This window comes from Leopardus geoffroyi, chromosome C1 (genome assembly GCF_018350155.1).
Source record: "Leopardus geoffroyi isolate Oge1 chromosome C1, O.geoffroyi_Oge1_pat1.0, whole genome shotgun sequence".
NCBI classification, from domain to species: Eukaryota; Metazoa; Chordata; class Mammalia; order Carnivora; family Felidae; genus Leopardus; species Leopardus geoffroyi.
Window position 1 is genome coordinate 160379463 of NC_059328.1, and position 21034 is coordinate 160400496.

At 38.6% G+C, this 21034-nt stretch overlaps 1 protein-coding gene across 5 annotated transcripts in view; it reads left to right on the forward strand.

Annotated features, from left to right (window-relative positions):
- DCAF17 (DDB1 and CUL4 associated factor 17) overlaps window positions 1-21034 on the forward strand; it is a 49482-nt gene that overhangs the window by 23869 nt on the left and 4579 nt on the right. For 3 of the 5 annotated variants that reach the window (XM_045480168.1, XM_045480172.1, XM_045480171.1), the window contains 5 exons: window positions 673-782; window positions 4265-4355; window positions 4990-5073; window positions 6929-7084; window positions 7861-7953. In XM_045480168.1, the coding sequence (XP_045336124.1) occupies window positions 673-782; window positions 4265-4355; window positions 4990-5073; window positions 6929-7084; window positions 7861-7953 (534 nt within the window). Of the gene's footprint in view, window positions 1-672; window positions 783-4264; window positions 4356-4989; window positions 5074-6928; window positions 7085-7860; window positions 9073-9343; window positions 13549-21034 lie in introns of those variants that run through there. The other 2 variants (XM_045480170.1, XM_045480169.1) reach the window with 2 other exon arrangements.

Below are 21034 nucleotides of genomic sequence, written 5' to 3' on the forward strand. Positions count from 1 at the left end.
CATGAAATAAATCTCTCCTTGCCTAAAAGGCTAAGCAGACCTAAAAGGCTGTTAGACCATTTCCTCTTTATTAGAGGTTAACATCTGACTTATCCAAAAAGATTATGTGACCTGTTTCTGAGATTTTAGATTGGGTTGCATATTTATTTGTGTGCTATGCACGCTTTTTGACAGTTTATTAGGGATGGGCAAGGGAAGAAGAAGTTGTAGGGGACTGCATGTGCATAATTATACAGAGTTATATAATGGAAAGTCCTTGGGCTTTGGAGTCAGAGCTGCTGTTTTGCAGCTGCAAAACATTGAGCAAATGATTTGTCCTCTTTGTGATTTTATCCTCATCAAAATGGGGGTAGTCACATGTGCTTTGAGTATTGTTAAAATCAAATGAAATGGCTCTAAAACATCTACCGCAATGTCTGACACAAAATAGATGCTTGAGATAGGATTACTGTTAGGTTGTTATTTGTGAGGCAAACTGTATGGTACAGAGCAGATGTTCTGGATTTCTCAAGTATGACTGCCCAAATTCAGTTCTTCTGCATATCCCAGTTCAACTGTTGATATTTTCTTTTCCCTGTAGCTTTGATTTACTGACCTATCATTGATGTTAGATTTGAAAACTTATTTTATTCTCCCTTAATCTTTATTTTCAATATTTTTCCCCAACTTTAGGCAAAAAATGGGATCCAAGAAATGGAATGTTGTTCTCTAGAATCTGACTGGATCTATTTTCATCCTGATGCTTCTGGTAGAATAATACATGTTGGCCCCAATCAGGTCAAGTGAGTATTTTTAAAGATTTTTTTTTAAGTTTACTTATTTATTTTGAGAGAGAGAGAGAGAGAGAGAGAGAGCAAGCAAGCACAAGTAGGGGAGGAACAGAGAGAGAGAGGGAGAGAGAGAGAGAGAGAGAGAGAGAGAGAATCCCAAGCAGGCTCCACACCAGCAGCGCAGAGCCTGATGCAGAGCTTGACTTCATGAACCCTGAGATCATGACCTGAGCTGAAATCAAGAACCAGTTGCTTAACCAACTGAGCCACCCAGGTGCCCTTCAAGTGAGTATTTTCATTAGTTGCTTTAAAGCGAAAAGTACCTTTTGGAAGCATTTATTGGCATGTTTATTTTTGCCAGCTCACTGCTGACCCAATTATAGAAATCATTAGCTTGTTGTAGGTTGCTTCCTCAGAGAACCTGACTTTATTCTTTCAGCCTCCTCATTACTGTTTGTAGATATTACATTTAAATAAATTCTTTGGTGGATGATATATGGGTAAAAGATTCAGATTGGCTTGTCTTCATCAGGTTTTAATTCTCTAGGATTAATGAGAGATGATTGTTTTTGGTGTAAAAGATAGCTTTAGTGCAGGAGTTGTTTGAAGTGAACCTTGTTTTGTTTTGTTGACCCACATCTACATCCAGGTGACCTTTCCTTCTTGAAATACTCTTCATTTGGCTTCCCTGACACCACAGTTCTCCTGAATATTTCCCTCCCTCTTTGATGTGTCTTTCTTCATGTCCTTTCATGTTCATCCTCTTCTAGAGGAAGTCTTCCAGACTTTAATTACTACATGTCCTCAGGATTTAGACCCTATTTTCTTCTCACTCTTCATTCCCTTTCTGCATGATTCTATTTATTCCTTTGGCTTCAAAGATCATGTGTACACCAAAACTCCAAAATTTATATCCTTGCCCAAATTTCTCATCTAAGCTCAGCCAAAAATCTGGAATTATTCTTAACACTTTGTTAACTTCTTGTCTTTCTTTCATCATATGCATATACTCTTGACTTTTCATATACGTATACTCATGTACATTGCCCCCCCATCTCTCTCTCTCTCTCTTTCCCTTTCTCTCTCTCCCTCTTGCTCACCCCCTCCCTGTCCCTTACATACACACACACACACATACATACACACACACACACACACACACACCTGCACCATATATCCTGTGAATCCTTTGTTGTTGTTGTATTACTAAATTTTCCTAAATCCTCCTCTTCCTGCCTTTGGCCATTGTCACCATGTTGGTCAGACCATTGTCATCATTAGCCTGGACTATATTAATAGGCTACTTCCTGGACTCCAAGAATTATTTTTGCACTCTTTAAGTCTATTTTCTTCTCAGCAGTGAGAGTGATTTTTAGGAACATTAACAAACACAAAAACCTAACTAAATGGATTCTACTTTAACCTTCTTATAGCTTCTTGTTCCTGAGATAAAGACCAGCATACTTAGTATGGTCTGGAAGATCATCCTCCCACTCAGTTTACTTCAGCAGTGCCGTCATTTCAGAAAGCTGGGGGCTGTTTCCTCTGGAATGTGTTTCCCCTCCCTGTTCTGCCTAATTTCTATTCATATTTCATGCCCCAGCTTAAATATCCTTTTTTTGCAGAGTCCTTCCCTGAGACCCCTCGTTAGATTCGCTCCCCCATCACATTTTCATTGCACCCACTGTGTCATGTTCTTCTAACACAGCAATTTTAATTAGTTATTTATGTGATCATCTGTTTAAATATCTAGCTTTGGAATCAGCAACTCCATAATGACAGAGAAAGAGTCTGTTTTGCTGATATTTAGAACCCCAGCACTTGAACATAGTGCTTAGCACAGAGTAGGTGCTCCGTAAGTTTGTTGAATAAGAAAGGTATTGTCTGCCTTATTTATTCCTCATACTTCATGATAATTAATCTACTTCTCTGGATTGATTATAAAGATGATAAAGGGACTTAATTAAATAAGATGATGAACTTTTATAAAAAGTCTTAAAATCTGTAGTTTAGCTTTATTAAACCATACTTTTAATGTTTGTTGCTACCCACCTTTTTAAAAAAAAAAAAAAAGTTTATTTCTTTTGAGAGAGAGAAAGCGTGCGTGCGTGCTTGTGTGTGTATGTGTGTGTGCGTGTGAACGAGCAGGGAAGGGGCAGGGAAGGGGCAGAGAGAATCCCAAGCAGGCTTTGTGCTGACGCAGGGCTCCATCTCACAAATTGGTGAGATTGTGACCTGGGCTGAAATCAAGAGTCAGACACTTACCCCACTGAGCCACCCAGGCACCTCTCTACCCACCTTTTAGTAGTACTTTGAGTTTAAGAAAATAAGAGCCACAGAGTGTGTGCCCTTTTGGCAGGTTCTAAAAGATAGGCACTTTTAAATAATTAAGATAATGAATTGAGTAATTTAAAATACAATCTGATTTTTTTGTCTCTGGCAAAGAAAGCCTCCTGGCTCTCTCTGGCCACTGTGGCTGCTACTCCCTGCTATTCTTTTTGCTTGCATTCTAGATTTTATGCTTTAATAACATTGTGCTTTTGAAGCTTGTTAATGCTGTGAACAGATTTGTGTGGGTGGTGAGCAAATTATTTTATTTTCTCTTGCTTAATAAGTTTGATCCATAAGGCCATTTGCACTCAGAAAACCCAAACCTTTAAATATAATCCTACCAAAAAAAAGTGTTAAGTAAATTTGCAGTTTTCAAATATTACTCTTTTATGAAAACTCTTAGTTTAGGCTTAGTTGCTAATCGAGTCTCTCCCTTTTTTTAATTTTAATATTTATTTATTTTGAGAGAAAGAGAGAGCCAGGGAGGGCCAGAGGGAGGAGGAAGGGAGGGAGGGAGAGAGAGAGGGACTGTGTGTGTGTGTGTGTGTGTGGATGAGAGGTAGAAGGGCAGAGAGAGAGAGGGGAGAGAAGGAGGGAGAATCCGAAGCACAGAGCCCAACATGGGTCTCAAACTCACAAACCATGAGACCGTGACCTGAGCCAAAATCAAGAGTCAGACACTTAACTGACTGAGCAACCCCAGGTGCCCCAAATCCAATCTGTCATATAATTAACTCTGAGTATTGGTCATTAATATCTCATGATAGATTCAGAAGTAAAAAATGCCAATATCTAGTATAATGCCATTGTTAAAACTGAAACATTAAAGAGTTGTTGCAGGACAACAAAGATAAGGTTCTTTAAGAGTAACTTTCAGTAAGCCAGTTTGAAAGATGGCTTAAGCCTGAGGAAGCTGCTTCATTGCCTACCTCAGGAGTACCTGTTGTCACAGGTTTTTCTGTCTAACAAAATCTCTGAATTTGAAGGAGTTTCTGGACACTTAAGTGATCAGACATGAACATTTCAGACTACTCAGGAGGAGAGAACTAACTCAGTGTTGTTACTGTACTTTTCATTTGTTAAGTTTTATTTCAGTAGTTCAACTTTACCACTTTGATGGTGTGTTGAGGTCTTAGGTTCTTAGAGTCTTTTTTCCTTTTCAGAGTTTTAAAGCTAAATGAAGTAGAAAATAATAGTGCCCAGCATCAGATCTCTGAAGACTTTGTCATTTTGGCCAACAGGGAGAAGAACAAAGTAAGTCAGGAGTACTTTAAAATTCTTTGTATATCACTGTCTGTCTATTTGAGAATATAGTATGCAAATGTGTTTGTCTTTCGGTGTGGCTGAAAAGAACAGCACGATCCTGTAGAAATCTGAGTGTTTTTGTCTGCATAGGGAGCTAGGCTTAGCCTCATGCACAGTTGAGATTTGAAAAGGGTTGGTTATATTAAGCTGTCTTTTGCTAATTTCTGTTTCCTTTCTGGGTTTCTCTTTTGGTTTTTATTGATGAGTTATCGACCTTTGGGTTTAATTAATTGTGCAAACTTGGAGTCAGTTGGGTTAAATATGAATCAGAAATCACATACCATGCTTTAACTCCAGGTAGTTGTTTTCTTTTAGTGTGCAAATTAAGAGCATGAAGAAAATTATGTGGAGAGAAATTTCTAAAAGCAGATCCACTGCTTTTGGTATTTTATCCATTAATTTATTATAGTAAAGTATTTTTGCTAATTGGAGGATCAGAAATCTGATTTAGAATTTTCTCAGTAGAAGAAAGAATTATGGGTGTTGGAGAAGGGTTGATTGTTTAACCAAATTTAATACAATTTTGCTATTTGCTGTACATGATAGGACTCATCATATCTTTTTATTTGTCTCCATATGATAGAATGAAAATTTACTCACTGTTACAGCTTCTGGACGGGTGGTGAAAAAAAAATTTAACCTTCTGGATGATGACCCAGAACAAGAGGTATTACTTTAGCCAGACATAGCAAACCAAATGAGTGTGTACTAGCCCTATGGTTTTTAAATTATGCTTCCCAAACTCTGGGGTAGAGGTTCGGGGTGAGCAGTTCCATACGGACTTCGTTGGTAGGATTGTGCGTGCTATTTCAACCAATGCGTCCCCATCATCTGCTCTCCTCATATTAGAATTATTCATAAGATTTTGTTTGCAGAAAGATTTATAGAGCCAAAATAATTTGAAAACACTACTAGCTTATTGCTTGTTAATATATACAGGGTCTTTTCCTTTTCTTTCTTTCTTTTTTTTTTTTTTTAAACGTGCACACTTTGTAGGGAAATATATCCTGATGACTTTATGGCTTTTCCTTTAGAAGACACAGATATGTTTATTAATGATCGTGGGCCAGGGAAGAAGGGTGTGAGGGTGTGGTAAATTAGTTCAGCCTGTGGCCTGAACTTGACATCGCCAGCCACTGAGCTAATACATTTTTATCCTTTTCTTTTAAAGAGGCACTGAAAGTTCTTATGAAATCAACTGGCAGTGATAATGCTTTGAATATATAACCACTGCATGAATACAGAGTCTATTTAGACCAGATAATTGTATTCGTTCTGTGACCATTTCTAGGTAGATATATTAGAGTAGCCTTCTAAGGATAGTTTTTGAAAATCTTTTTCAAAGGTTAGAGGTTTCCCAGTATGTGGCTGCACTCCAAAAAGTGTGTGGCTGCATGCCATATATATATGGCAACAATAATTAACAAGGAGAAGGTGGTAGCAAAAAGAGAGATAGTCTCCATCAAGAGCTTAGAAAACAAGGTTTAGCCTGCAAAGGAAAAACCAAAAGGGATTGTAACTAAAAGCTATAAAATCACTGACACCCAGGCAAGAAGTCACTCTTTGAAGTTTGACCAAGGTAATATTAAGGCAAAAAAGTAAATAAAAAGGAACCATGTATAATAAATCTGATAAAGTTTTATGTTATGGGTAGTAAAGGCAGAAAATATAAGTGGATTAAAAAGTGGTTTTACCAAACGTAAGTGAAGGATTAGTATGTGGTGGTTAAAAGAAACTTGTGCCTGCCAAAATGTGCCTTCCTGTAGCCCATCCTTGGATGGCTGGCACAGATCTGCTTCCCCTGTGAGGCTATTGGAGTCCCAGGTTTTCTTCTTTAAACAGAGTTCTGAGGTTAGATTTTTCTCTTGTAAGTCTTTACCATCATTAGTCATTTCCAAGAAATATCTCTTATCCCAGTTCTGTTCTGTGGGTTGGATTTCAGTTCCTAGTTAATATTCTTCCTCAAGTGTAAGCAGCCATTTTTACTTTTTTTTTAGAGAACCAAAAAGAGTTAAAAAAAAAAAAAGATGGCAAAGAGAGTCATAAATAGTATGTGATAGGTCATCAGTTCTTCCTGAAATGACTTGTGATTTTCTGGTGTAAGACTCTTCTGACACAGTAGGTAGTTTTTAGGTTCCAGAACTGAGCTGCATATATTTAGTACTATCTGGGAACCAGTGAACACACACGTCAGAGGCAGCAGTTGAACACCTCTTTGGAACTTGGAGAAGTTCTGGGTTGCTGTCATAATAGAGAATTTCAATAATACTTTGGCCAAGATCTGCATAGACTTGAGTCTGTTAGAATCTGTGGGATGCTGCTTAAGTCTTCAGAATCTTGGGACTTTTACTAGGCATAAAAGTAGAGACACATTTCTACTTATGCTCTCACCCATTCGTTCTTCTTTCCACATTTTTAAAATAGAAAGAGAATAGAAGAGTTAAACTATGAACAGGAATAATCCTAAGTGGATAACTGGATTTTGCCCCTTTTTCCTCTACCTAACCCATCCGTTCCCTAAGACTTTTAAAATTGTGGACTACGAAGATGAGCTGGATTTGCTTTCTGTGGTCGCTGTTACCCAAATAGATTCTGAAGGAAAAGCTCACCTGGATTTCCACTGTAATGAATATGGAACTTTACTTAAAAGCATTCCACTGGAGGAGTCATGGGATGTGGTGAGTAGAGTCCGTGGAATTCAAAGTTGTAAGAATTTTCTTCATAGGTGACATTCACTGAAACACGTGCTACTGTGTTCATGTCAGTCCAGGCTCGCCTGTACCAATGACCACATCAAAGAGGTATCATCCGACTGGACAAAAACGAGTACTTCTTAAACCTTCCTTCCCTAGGAACTAGAGGACGCATCCTTTCTGGAGGCCCTAAAGATAAAGTTTTATGTTTTATTCTGAGACATGCTGTTTATTTCCTTACCATAGTCTTAGGTTTTCTCACATTTTATAAGTTTGATAACATTTTTAAAAATAGAAGCGTACTGTGTTGAATCCCCCCAGTTATTTAAGAGAAGATATCTAAGCATGTAGGGTTTCTAGGCACTCTCAGAAATATCTGTTTACTTTTTTGATGATTATAGAATATAAAAGTGATAAGGAAGAGTAGCTGCCATTTTATCCAGTCGTTTGTTTTATCAGATATCTGAGAGGTTTAGCAACTTGCCCACTCTCACACAGTGAGATAGAGTACAGGCAATGGGATCCAGGTGTTCCGACTCCTAAGACCAGGGTTCTTTTTATTTTCAACATTTCATGTAACGCCTGCCTCATAAGGAATCTGCATGTTCATAAATAATGACAATAAACTATTTCTAGCAACTGTTTTGCTTCCATGTATATATTTGAAGATCTCTAGCATAGGTGCTATGACATTTTAGTGACACAGTTGTGAATATGGTTGTGTGAAAAGGAGATTTCATTTGGCTGTGTTTTCATTCCAGACATACAGCCACGAAGTCTACTTTGACAGAGACTTGGTACTACACATAGAACAGAAACCCAGCAGGGTCTTCAGCTGCTACGTTTACCAGATGGTATGTGACCCTGGTGAAGAAGAAACAACAAACAGAAGTTGTGAAAAGGAGTGAGATACTTTTAAAACTTGAGATGTAACTCCTGAGACTTTTAGCCACATATCCAAGCAACTATGTTCAGTCCTCCTCTCTGTTATCTGTGTAGCAAGTTCTCCAGTATTTTCTAGAAAACATCTTGTATTGACCTCACATGACTGTGACTTCTTTTTTCAATTATTGCCATACCAGTGGTAAGGACTTCATTTTATGGAGAGAGTTTTTTAGAATGACATCCCAAGAAGTCTAGCATTTAGAGCTTTTAGCTAGGTGGTGAGGCAAATATCAGGTGTTGGGGAGCACAAAAAAACAGATCGGTGCCAGTTGTTGGGAGAAGGTTACTGATGGAGAAGTGTTAAACATGGTTCTTAAAGGATGGTATGGAATTTTGATTGGCAAGACGATGCAGAAGAGACAAAAAACCAAAAGATGTAAAGGATTCAGAAAGAAATCCTCCATCCTGTATACCAAACTTTGCCTTAGGGTGAGAAATGAGATCCATAATGTGAAATAATACCTTTGAGCCAAAAATGTGTCATCATGTTTTTTTAATCATATATGTGTATATATGTATATGTTTATATTTATATGTAGCATTAGGAATTGGTTCTAGTTCTCAGATGATCTTTTCTTCCATGGTTTTATTCTCTTGGCTTGGTGTTCCCATTGGTTATTTACATTTCTATCACAGACTAATGTAAAAGATGCCAAGCAAAATTCAAGTGAAAATTTTTCCTGATATGTAGCCTGTTTAGCTCTGAATATACCTAAGAATGTTGTACTCATTTCACCATTCTGTTTATTTGGTAAGTTTCCCAGTTCTGCTTAGGCAGTATTTTCATACCTATGCAATAAGATAAAAGTATCCTGGATCCCCCCAGTTCTGTTCCTTGTGGAAGAGTAGATAAAGTCTCAATTCCTACTGGCTTGGGGACTGACTGATTAGCTAGAAAAGGCTTTTGACTCTGGCTTAGTTGTGAAACCAGTATTTTTGCTTCTTTGTTAGGACCAATATAGATATAATCCTTGAACTCAGATAATCATTCGTCAGATTGTTAAATAAAAGCGATATAAGTCATGGGAGAAAATTGTTTCTTTTTGCTTCCTGTTTGAGAAATCCGGTTGCTGAGATCCACACGTTCAGCACATTTCTCTGATTCAGCCTCAAAAGAAGAACCAGTAAAAATAGAAGGGGAGGAAACAGCAGTGAAAATCATTGCTGAATCAAATTTAAGGTTAAAATATGGGATTGTAGCTTGGATAATTTGCATTAAACCCCTTTAGTTTTCCCTTTGGTTTTGGCCTGACCCCATGTTAAGAATGATGTGAATTCTTCCCTTTTCTGCCCTTGAAGTTTGCAGATAAATGTCAAGCTAATTATGATCAACAGTGCTGAGGAGAAAAAGGTGTTAACCTATTCCAGACATCAAGAAATTAGTAGCAGAGTCCATAAATTTAAAAGAAATACAAGGAACAAACCTAAAACTATCTTTTGTGCAATAGGTAAGATTGCTAACGTTTTAGAATAACAGAAAATATTCATATGTGGCCAAAGATAAATCTTTTTGCATCTGACCTTAAGTGTAATAACCATTTGGGCAAGTAGAAGTGATTACCTTGTGAGCAAGGTATAACTATCTTCATATATTAATTCTAATCCTTATATCTCTCCTAATGGAAAAATCCATTCTTGTTTTATGCATATTTAATATAATATTTGAAGCTTTCAGAGCATTTTAGAGACCTGATTGTGGTTACAGAGCAGTTGAATAATTATGATGTACTGGATATTGCCCCAAACTTCCAATTAGACACTAGCTATAGCTAAACAGTCATGCCCAATGAATTTGCATCTTGAAAAACAAGTCCAGTAAGAGGGAATAGATTAAAATACCAGAGAAAAGAAAGAAACCAGTGTTGTATGGGTTTCAAAGCAGATGCAGTGCTATGTAAAAGCTGAAAGCCTATTCTCCATTTCCAAGAGTGTTTCAGAAAAGGTTAAGACTTCAGTCCTGTTTGATTTTTTTAAGAAGAGGTTTATTGAGTTTCCCCATCTCCTTTAAGTCACTCTCTTCTTTTAATGAAATGATAGGAACTCATCTGCTCAGAAAGGCATCTGAGAATTAGCTGAGATTCTTGGCTGCTTTTTAGGCTGGGGGCAGGAGTGGGTGGGTGGCTAGAATACTTCTAGTCTAGGTATGAACTGACCACTGAGAAACTCCGCATGTTTCACCACTGCTAAAGTCAGACTAGACCAGGATCCTTATGCCGTATCAGCCGGACACTTTTACCTCAGTGTAAAAGACCACGGTGGGGAGGAGGGGGAGGTCAGTTGTGGGCACTGTAACAAACAGAAGGGTTATGCCCCAACTGGAAGGACAAGCTGTTCCTATTTAGGTTCAGCTGACTGTAACATTTTGTGGGAATGTGGGCTGCATGACTTTTAACAAGATGGTTGATAAAAAGATGCCAAATGATACAGAAGATAGTAAAGAATGTGGGAAATTTACAGATAACACACACAGCAGGAGACAGTACAGCACGCTTCCCAAAAAAGTGTGGGTGTCCCAGCCCCCCATAGTGGCATCGCAGCTGTTCATTCCGCCACCTGCCAGCCATGACACCGCCATTCTCTTGGGGTGGAGGGACGTGGCGGTTAATATCCTCCTGGCCCCGCCTCAACCCCCACTCTCTGCCTGACTCTTAGAGTCTTCAGTGGTGTGGCCCGCCTACCTAACAGGCACTACTGATAGGCATAAAACATTATGGGCAACGTTTCTGAGTGTTTAATGCAAAACTGAGGGAAGCAATTTAGCTTCTTCCAGCAGGTCTAGATATTAAGCTGATGAGAAGCGTATTGCTACATTTCACTCCTTGTGATGCTGTGTTCTCACAGTATCGAGGCAGCAAGATTATCCTTCTTTGACTCGAAAACGTTTCTCTCAACTCTGAGAGAAAACAAAACAAATCCTATTGTAGTTGCTGTTTGAACTGCCTAGTGAGGAGATGATGTTCTATTTAAACAAATTAAGGTACTTGACATTCTTCCACCAACTGAATGTTTTGTTTCTTGTACATATTTTTTAAATGGTAACTTACATTTATTGACTGCTTTCTATCTACCAGTCACTGTGATAACATGTAAAATGAAATGGTTCACTCAACATTCAGAATAACCATATGAAGTGTGAAACTACTGTTATCCTTCCACATTTTGTAAATGAGTATCATGAGGCTTATAGAAGTTACTTTGCCACAACTAATAAGTGCAGAGATAGGAAACACATCCAGATTCTTTTGACACAAACTTATGCCAGATTTCCTCCAAAGCTCTCAAAAAGCAAATCATGTTACTTTATCTCATATAAAGCATACCAATAATGATAATATTAGGTACAAGAAAATACTTAGTGTTTTTTTAATGATGTCTGGATATCCAAATTTTGGACAAAGTTTGGATGAAATACAGTTGGCCTATTCACATATATAACTTGACATAAATGATGGTTCTTCATTCAGTAGTTAAAAGTAATTTTTTAAAAAGGTACAAAATATGGTACTGTCATCCTGTTTGTGGTAATAATGAACACCAGTATTGGTAATGATTCATAAGTTAATTTGACTTCCTTTTTAATAATCTTTGTATTTCTTACCTTTCTTAACCATGTCTACATATGTATCTAACTTTTAGAATTCTAGGGAAAATTCTGGGGCTAATTTCTGGTCCCTGTATTGCTACAGAATCTTACAGAAGGAATAATTTATTATAGGCAAAGGATATATATTAGAAAGATAAGACCAACTGAGGGCTTTTCTCCATCATTTTATAATGAAACTTTTCAAACATACAGAAACGTTGATGGAATTTTACAGTAAATACCCAAGTACCAACTTCATGGATTCTAAATTTTACGTGTTTTATTACTATCTATCCATGTTACTTTTATGATGCATTTCAAAGTAAATTGCAGACCTCAGTATACTTTCCCCTGATACCTCAACATGCATACCACTAAATAGAGTTTAATGTTCAGTTTTTAAAATTTTTGATGTACATTTACATGCAGTGAAATGCACAAATGTTAAATATAAATTTGCTGAGTTCTTGCAAATGCGTACATCTGCGTAACCCAAACCCTTTTCAAAATTTAGAACATAGCACTCATTCCGGAAAGTTTCCTCCCGTTCCTTCCCAGTCAATCCTCACCACACCTATTGGGGGTTAACTACCGTTTTGATTATTTTGCCTCACAGATTAAATTTGCCCATTCTAAAACCTTATATGAATGAAATCATACAAAGTGTAATGCTTCCTTCATTCACCGTGTTTTTGAAGTTAATTCACTTTGCATGTACCAGTGATTCATCCCTTTTTATTGCTGACCAGTCTTTTGTATGAATGCGTCAATTTGTTTTTTCCAGTTTTCTGTTAATGGACACTGGGCTGTTTCTGTTTTTTTTTTCTTTTTTTTTTTTTTACTATTGTGAATAAAGTGCTGTGAACATTCTTGTACACGTTTTTTTGTGAACATATTTCTTTATTCCTCTTGGGTAAACATCTAAGAATGGAATTATTGGGTCCTAGGTAGGAGTGTGTTTAGTTTAATAAGCAATTGCCAGATCCCCCCCGCCACCGACCCACCCCTGAAGAATTGTATCATTTCACATGCCTGCAACAATATGCAACTTCCAGTCGTTCCACATTTTCTCCAACATTTGTGATTCTTAGTCTTCTTTATCTTAGCATTTGTGGTGGGTGTATAATCATCTCTAGTTGATACGTAGATTGTTTCTACTTGCCTCTAGCAGCCCTTTCTCGGGTCACCCTCTTTATCTTTTTTAACCCCACCCCCACCCCACCAGGAACTGCTGAAAGCATTCTTTCTTTGTGATAATAATTAAGATAACTCAAAAGCCAGCTTGCATTATTCTTTCTCAAACATAGAATACATTCTCATCAAGGAACCCTGTTTCCTTTAATGAGGACTAACAGAACAAACCTGGATTGCTAAAGGCTTATGTTAGACTGTTCTACGTGACTGCTGGAGCTGGACAGGATGGCACCAGAGAAGGGGCTCCATAAAACATTGTAATAAAAGCAGAAAGTGATTTTTTTTCCTTTAAAGGCTGGGAGTTCATGTTATTTGTAAATCGGATGAATTTTTGCTATAATATGATATTAGTATTAAATAAGCTTTATCCTTTCCCTAATAACTACATTGATGTCGGTTATGTATTTTCTTTTGAGAGAGTAGGGGAGGGGTGGAGAGAGGGAGAAAGAGAATCCAAAGCAGGCTCCTCACTGTCAGCACAGAGCCCAATGCGGGGCTCCAACCCACGAACCGTGAGATCATGATCTGAGCCAAAAACCAAGAATTGGTTGCTCAACCAATCACTCATCCAGGCACCCCCTCAGTGTGATTTTGATTTATATTTCCTGATAAACTAATGATAAGCATATTCAGGTGTGTTTATATGCCATGTGTAAATTTTAAATTTTCTTAACATAGATTTTTTTAGGTATAATGGACATACAATAAACTGCACATATTTAAATTACACAGTTTGGTAATTTTTTTTTAACTTTTTTAACATTTATTTATTATTGAGAGACAGAGCATGAGCGGGGGAGAGGCAGAGAGTGAGAGAGACACAGAACCCGAAGCAGGCTCCAGGCTCCAAGCTGTCAGCACAGAGCCCGATGCGGGGCTCAAACTCACAGACCGCGAGATCATGACCTGAGCTGAAGTCGGATGCCTAACCGACTGAGCCACCCAGGCGCCCCAAGTTTGGTAAATTTTGACATGTCCTGTATACACCCATGAAACCATCACTACAATTGAGATATTAAACACATCCATCACTCCAAAAAGTTTCCTCTTGGTTCTTCGTGACACCCCTCTCTTGCCTTTCTCTCCTGCCTTCCCAAAGCAGCCACTAATCTGTTTCTGTTGGTTTAGGTTAGTTTGCATTGTCCAGAATTTTATATAAATGTAGTCGCACAGTAAGTACTCTTCTGTTTTTCTCCTGGCTTCTTTCACTCAGTATAGTTATTTTGAGATCCATCTGTATTACGTGTATCATAGCTCATTCCTTTTTGTTACTTAATATTACTCCATTGTGTGGTTATAACCACAGTTTTTTTACACATTTACCTGTTGATGTACATTTGGGTAGTTTCCAATTTGGGGCTACTGCAAACAAAGCTACTGTGAACATTTAGTACAAATTCTTTGTATGGACATAATGCTTTATTTCTGTTGGGAAATACCAAAGAGAAAATGGCTGGATCATATGTTAGGTATATGCTTAATTTTTTAAGAAGCTTACAAACTGTTTTACCAAAATGGCTATGTCATTTTATATTCCCATCATCCCATCATCAGTACATGAGAGTTCCAGGTGCTCCATATCCTTGCCAACACTTGTTATGGCCAGTGTTTTTAATTTTAGACATTTAGTTTAGGTTTTACATTACAATTTTTTAAATTTATGTTTATTTTTGAGACCGAGAGAGTGCGTGTGAGCGTGTGAGTGGAGGAGGGGCAGAGAGAGAGGGAGACATGGAATCTGAAGCAGGCTCCAGGCTCTGAGCGGTCAGCACAGAGCCCAATGCGGGGCTCAAACTCACAGACCACAAGATCATGACCTAAGCCGAAGTCGTATGCCCAACCAACTGAGCCACCCAGGTGCCCCAAGTTTGGGTTTTACATTTAGATCCATAATCCAGTTTTTGTTGATTTTTGGCTACGGTGCAAGATATGGATCAAAGTTCTTTTTTTCTATATGGATATCTAATGCATAGTGGGTAGCATTTGGTCTTTCACCATTATGTATGATATTAACTGTTGGTTGTTCATAGCTGCTCCTTATTAATTTGAAGAAGTTCCCTACTATTACTAGTTTTCTGAGTTTTTATTGGATATAGATGTTGGAGTCTGTCAAATACTTACTCTGTTGAGGCGACCATATGGCTTTTAGTCTGTAAATACGGTAAGTTACATTGATTGATTTTTTTTTTTTTAAACTTTAGACCAGCATTGAATTCTTGGGGTAAACGCACTTGATACCTCTAAAGTTCTAATCATATTTTAAGTCAGACGGTCTCTGCAGTTCTACTTTGTCACATGTGTCATTTCCACAACAACAAATTCATAAAATTTACCACTGTATTGGCACCGTGGTACATGGTAATCATTTCAATTGGTAAATCATTACATTTAGATGGCTTTCTGCCTTTACAAATAATTTCCAAACACTTTTGGACCCTTTGCCAAATACTTCATTCTCATATAAACAGAATTTAGCAAGTTGGGACTCAAAGCTCTGGGTATGCTGCCAGCCTCTCCCTGTCTTACCTCAGTCCAGAAAGTTCGTATACTAAATAAAATTATATCTGAGGTAGAACAGTCAGTTAATACCTGCTGTGACCCCAATTAATGCTTTGAACCCATTATAGTTCAATATACTTTGAAACCTTGGACCACCACAGAAGTGATGAAACTTACAGTGAGCTAAATTCACAAAGGTGACAATCCGTGAAACAAGTCATATGGAGGACAATCTACCTTCTCCGGTAATAGGCATCCATAAATTGATCTCTCAAATGAAACTTTCAAAAGAAAATGATTTATCAATAAATTCTTTATCAGTTCTTTCCAGTAAAAGTTTTAAGGCTCAATTAAGGATTTTAAATTTTCTCTTAGGAGGGCACCTGCTCAAGCAGACAATCATTTCTGAATCCTATTTTAAACACCATTTTTTCTTTGAAAAATCACAAGCTCCAAGGGCACAGCTTTTCAAGCTTCCTCTGTAAGAGTAATAAGACTGGTTAAAGCACGTTAGAAGAATTACAATTTAAAAGCCATTCTAACACTTAATTTTCCTGTCTGTAATCTGTCTTTATCTCTGTAGAGAGCAAAGTCAGTGAGAGTTAAAGCATTTCCAGCTCCAACCTCTCCCACATCTAAAACCTCAGATTTTACACAGTAATGACACAAGATCTGCTTGAAGATATGCTGACTGACACTATCATGAACTTAAAGAGGTCCTTGAGACCACTACCACATCTAATATAAAGTCCCAAATATCTCAGCGTGCCTGGGTGGCACAGTTGACTGTCTGACTCTTGCTTTCAGCGCAGGCCATGAACCCATGGTTTGTGAGATCGAGCCCCATGCAGGGCTCTGCGCTGACAGTGCAGAGCCTGCTTGGGATTCTCTCTCTCCCTCTCTCTCTCTGCCTCTATCTTTCTCTCTCTCTCTCTCTCGCAAAATAAATAAGTAAACTTGGGGCGCCTGGGTGGCACAGTGGGTTAAGCGTCCAACTTCAGCCAGGTCACGATCTCGCGGTCCGGGAGTTCGAGCCCCGCGTCAGGCTCTGGGCTGATGGCTCAGAGCCTGGAGCCTGTTTCCGATTCTGTGTCTCCCTCTGTCTCTGACCCTCCCCCGTTCATGCTCTGTCTCTCTCTGTCCCAAAAATAAATAAACGTTGAAAAAAAAATTTATATTTAAAAAATAAATAAATAAATAAATAAATAAATAAGTAAACTTAAAAAAAATAAGAATGTCCCAAACGTCTCTTTTCCAGAGTCTGTCTTGTTTCCCTTACCGGACTCCTGATCTGATGGTTTCCATTTCAGTTTCTGCCAGAAGGTCTTGGGTGCCTCTTCCACTTTGGCTAGCGTTCGAGTGATTTATTGTGCATATACAGACACTTTTGAGAGTGAGAGGAAACATTACCAATCATTATTGATTGGACCACTAAGAGCAACTAAATGCTTAATCTCACGGACCAGCCTCCAAGAAGCCACAGAGACTGCACCTCAGGGCAGTGTGTGAGGGATAGGTTAGGGAGGAAGGGGGAAGAATTTACCCCCAGCTCTTATCTGCCACTCTCCAAAGATTCCAACATAACTCCCCCGAATTTCCAGATTGCACAAGGGCAGAATTCACCTTGACACCAATGGGTAGGAAGCAAGGGAAACTCAGCAACAGGACATGAATGAGGTCCTCGCATTGGCAGGCTGTGTTGGCATGAAGTTTGCAGGGTCCGCACAGAGCAGTCTTAGTAGCAGTGACTGAAACAAGAGAGGGGGTGAGGCCAAGAGAATCTGAATTTGTGCAGGATGTCTGGTTAACGGGAGAATTGGGAAGAATTCTATTTCTTCCCACGTGTCTGGGTTCTGGTCTGCTTTCTGTCCGGTGAGCACGGCTTAAGGCCAGAAAGATGGCAGAGAGCCCTAATCAGCAAACTCCAATCTAAAGAAATAGACCTTAGCCTTACATCCAAGATAGTTAAATGAATGTACCCTTCTATGTTTTAAGGTGACATATGATCTGGAAACATTTTATTTTTATTCACACACTGTGAAGTTCACCTTTTCTTTTTTTTTTTTTTTTTCCCAACGTTTATTTATTTTTGGGACAGAGAGAGACAGAGCATGAACAGGGGAGGGGCAGAGAGAGAGGGAGACAGAATTGGAAACAGGCTCCAGGCTCTGAGCCATCAGCCCAGAGCCTGACGCGGGGCTCGAACTCACGGACGGCGAGATCGTGACCTGGCTGAAGTCGGACGCTTAACCGACTGCGCCACCCAGGCGCCCCAAAGTTCACCTTTTCAAAGTGTACAATTCAACGATTTTTAGAATGTTCACAAAATTGTGCAGCCATCACCCCTCTCTAATTTCTAGAACATTTTTGTCACCCCAAAGAGAAACCCTGTATACATTAAAAGTCGTTCCCGTTTCCCTTCCCCCCACCTCCTGGCAACCACTAATCTGTTTCTGTGGATTTGCCTATTCTGCACGTTTCACCTAAGCAGAATCATGCAAAATGTGGCCTTTTGTGTCTGGTTTCCTTCAGCATGCTGTCTTCAAACTTTAACCCATGTTGTAGCATGTATCAATACTTCATTTCTTTTTGTGGCCAAGTAATATTCTCTTATGAAACTAAACACATTTGTTTATGCACCTGTTGATGGACATCAGGTTGATTCCAGTTTTTAGCTATTGTCAATGATGCTGCTATAAACATTTGTGTGCACATTTTTGTATAGATAGATATTTTCAGTCCTCCTGAGAAATGCCTAGGAGTGGAATTAGTGGGTCCCATGGTAGCTCTAGGTTTAACTTTTTGAGGAACCGACAAACTATTTTCCACAGCAGTGGTACCATCTTATATTCCCAATAGCAATATACAAGAGGTCCAGTTCCTCCACATACTTGCCAACGCCTGTTATTTTCTATTTTTTATTATAACAATCCTAGTGGGCATGAGGTGGTATTTCATTACAGTTTTGAATTTTATTTCCCTGATGACTAATGATACACATCTTCTTATGTGCTTATCAGCCATTTGTATACCATCTTTGAAGAGACATTTACTCCAATCCTTTACCCATTTTTAATGAGATTGTCTTTTTATTATTGAGTTGTAAGAGTTATTTATATATTTATATATTTCTGTATATATTCTAGATACAAGTCTCTAATCAGGTAATGTGATTTGCAAATATTTTCTCTCATTGTGTGGGTTGTCTTTTCTCTTTCCTGATGGTGTCCTTTGAAGCACAAAAGTTTTCAATTTTGATGAAGTCAAATTTTGAATCTATTCTTTCTTTTGTTGATTGTGTTCTTGATGTCATATCTAAGAAACAGTCGCCTAGTCTAAGGTCATAAAAATGTACACTTACGTTTTCTTCTAAGAGTTTCTTAATTAGCTTTTACATTTAAGTTGATGATTTTAATCTATAATCTTGAATGAGGGGCACCTGGGTGGCTCAGTCCGTTAAGCGGCCGACTTCAGCTCAGGTCATGATCTCTCAGTCCGTGAGTTCAAGCCCTGCGTCGGGCTCTGTTCTGACAGCTCAGAGCCTGGAGCCTGCTTCGGATTCTGTGTCTCCCTCTCTGCCCCTCCCCTGCTCACGCTCTGTCTCTTTCACTCTCAAAAATGAATAAATGTTTAAAAAAATTTATAATCTTGAATGAAATTTAATGGTAACACTAGTTACTCTTTTAGTCCTTCTTCGTATTAACACAGGAAAATAAGTTGTAGTTTGATTCTAAGTTTATTCACAAATGTGAGGCTTGGGATTCTCCTGGGAAGGGTGAGAATGACAGCTATGGGGGATATTGCTGGGAGTCCATTCCCCGTAGGTGTTGGTGAGAGAAATAAGCACCAGCCACTGACCTCACTAAGAGCTGGAAGAATAAGATTTCATCTGCTCCTAAAAGGAGTGTGAGGGAAACACAAAGATACTGCCAACCTACCAGTCCAGGCCCACTGACAGGAATTATCTCTTCTGTAATTTTTTAAATATTTTTTAATGTTTATTTTTGAGGGGGGAGGGGCAGAGAGAGGGGGGCAGAGGATCTGAAGCGGGCTCTGTGTTGACAGAAGAGAGCTCAATGTGGGGCTCAAACTCACAAACTGCAAGATCATGACCTGAGCTGAAGTCCAACACTTAATGGACTGAGCCACGCAGGTGCTCCTCTTCCCTAATTCTTAATGTTTCCCCTAAATTCAGATGGGTGTGGTTTTTGCATGCTCCTACAATGAGTAAATACGCATTCCATGATCAAGTGAAATTAATACCTGTTATTTTATAAATATTGACAGCAAAATAGTGACTGTGTTACAAGCTTGTATAATTTTCTGAGCAATTACTTTTTCTGTCTCAGAATCTTAGACTTTTTACACTTAATAGATTACACAGAAGTGTCTAAGAATACTTTTGAGTCATTGCACGGACAGGCTTGCTAATAACTACTAAAACATTTAGATGCAGCAACCTCTGTGGCTATCTCTTGAGTTTGATCACTAAACTCATTAGGTTCTCTATCTGCAAAGGACAGCATTGTTAATGTTGCCTTTATGACATCAGAATAAAACAAGATGCGTTTTAATAACTAGTGATACCTGCTGCACGACAAGTGGGTTACACAAGGAAGTGCAGCTAATAATAAAATGTTCGTGTCAGTGAATACTGTCATTACATACAGATGAAAGAAATAAGACTATTTTTAGTTAATTGTTGGTATTAATCTAAAATTCCAATGAATCAGAGGGGCGCCTGGGTGGCGCAGTCGGTTAAGCGTCCGACTTCAGCCAGGTCACGATCTCGCGGTCCGTGAGTTCGAGCCCCGCGTCAGGCTCTGGGCTGATGGCTCGGAGCCTGGAGCCTGTTTCCGATTCTGTGTCTCCCTCTCTCTCTGCCCCTCCCCCGTTCATGCTCTGTCTCTCTCTGTCCCCCAAAAAATAAATAAACGTTGAAAAAAAAATCAGCAGTTTTAAAATTCCAATGAATCAGAAATCCTATATTTAGGTGAGTTCAGAAGTGCATAGTCACTACCGTCATTCTAATAAACAATGTCATTTGGGATATAGTACTACAATCAGTATATTTTTAATACCTAGGACAGTACTTATTTTTGAGGTTTTGAGAAATGTATTGATGAATCAACAGATTCATCAGGTGGGAGGGGAATTTCCAAAGAGGTGTTTTGTTGTTGTTGTTGTTGTTGTTGTTGTTTTTAGCATAACAGTCCAGACTCATAAAGGACCATGAGGAACAGGGAGATAACCTTAATGCTATAGGGAACCAAGGTGTTGGAAGCAGGTGGAAACGACCCATGTGGGATTGGGCTGTGTCAGGGTATAACTGAGGACAAGAAACTTGAGAATCAAAGCTCAGTGGAGCTTTTTGGGCTCATAGCTTTTGTCGTAGATGAAGCTTAATTTGAAATGGTTTTTGACAGTGTCTTTGCCAGATTTGGATCTGTATTTTAAGAATGAGGTCTAGATCTCTTCAAAGAACTAGTTACTATGAACTGCCATGTCCGTGTCCCTTAGATGTGCTGTAACACACCGGGGCACAAAATTCAAAATGTTTGAAAGTGAAAAGTGATCTCTCCCTCACCCTCTTTTTGGGTCTGTTTCTGGGCTCTTTCTGATCCTTACCTTTCACATTCAGAGGTATATTTCACCTGGAATTGGTTTTTGTTTATGGTTAACTCTCTTTTCTCCCTTTTTGTAAAAAAATCTAC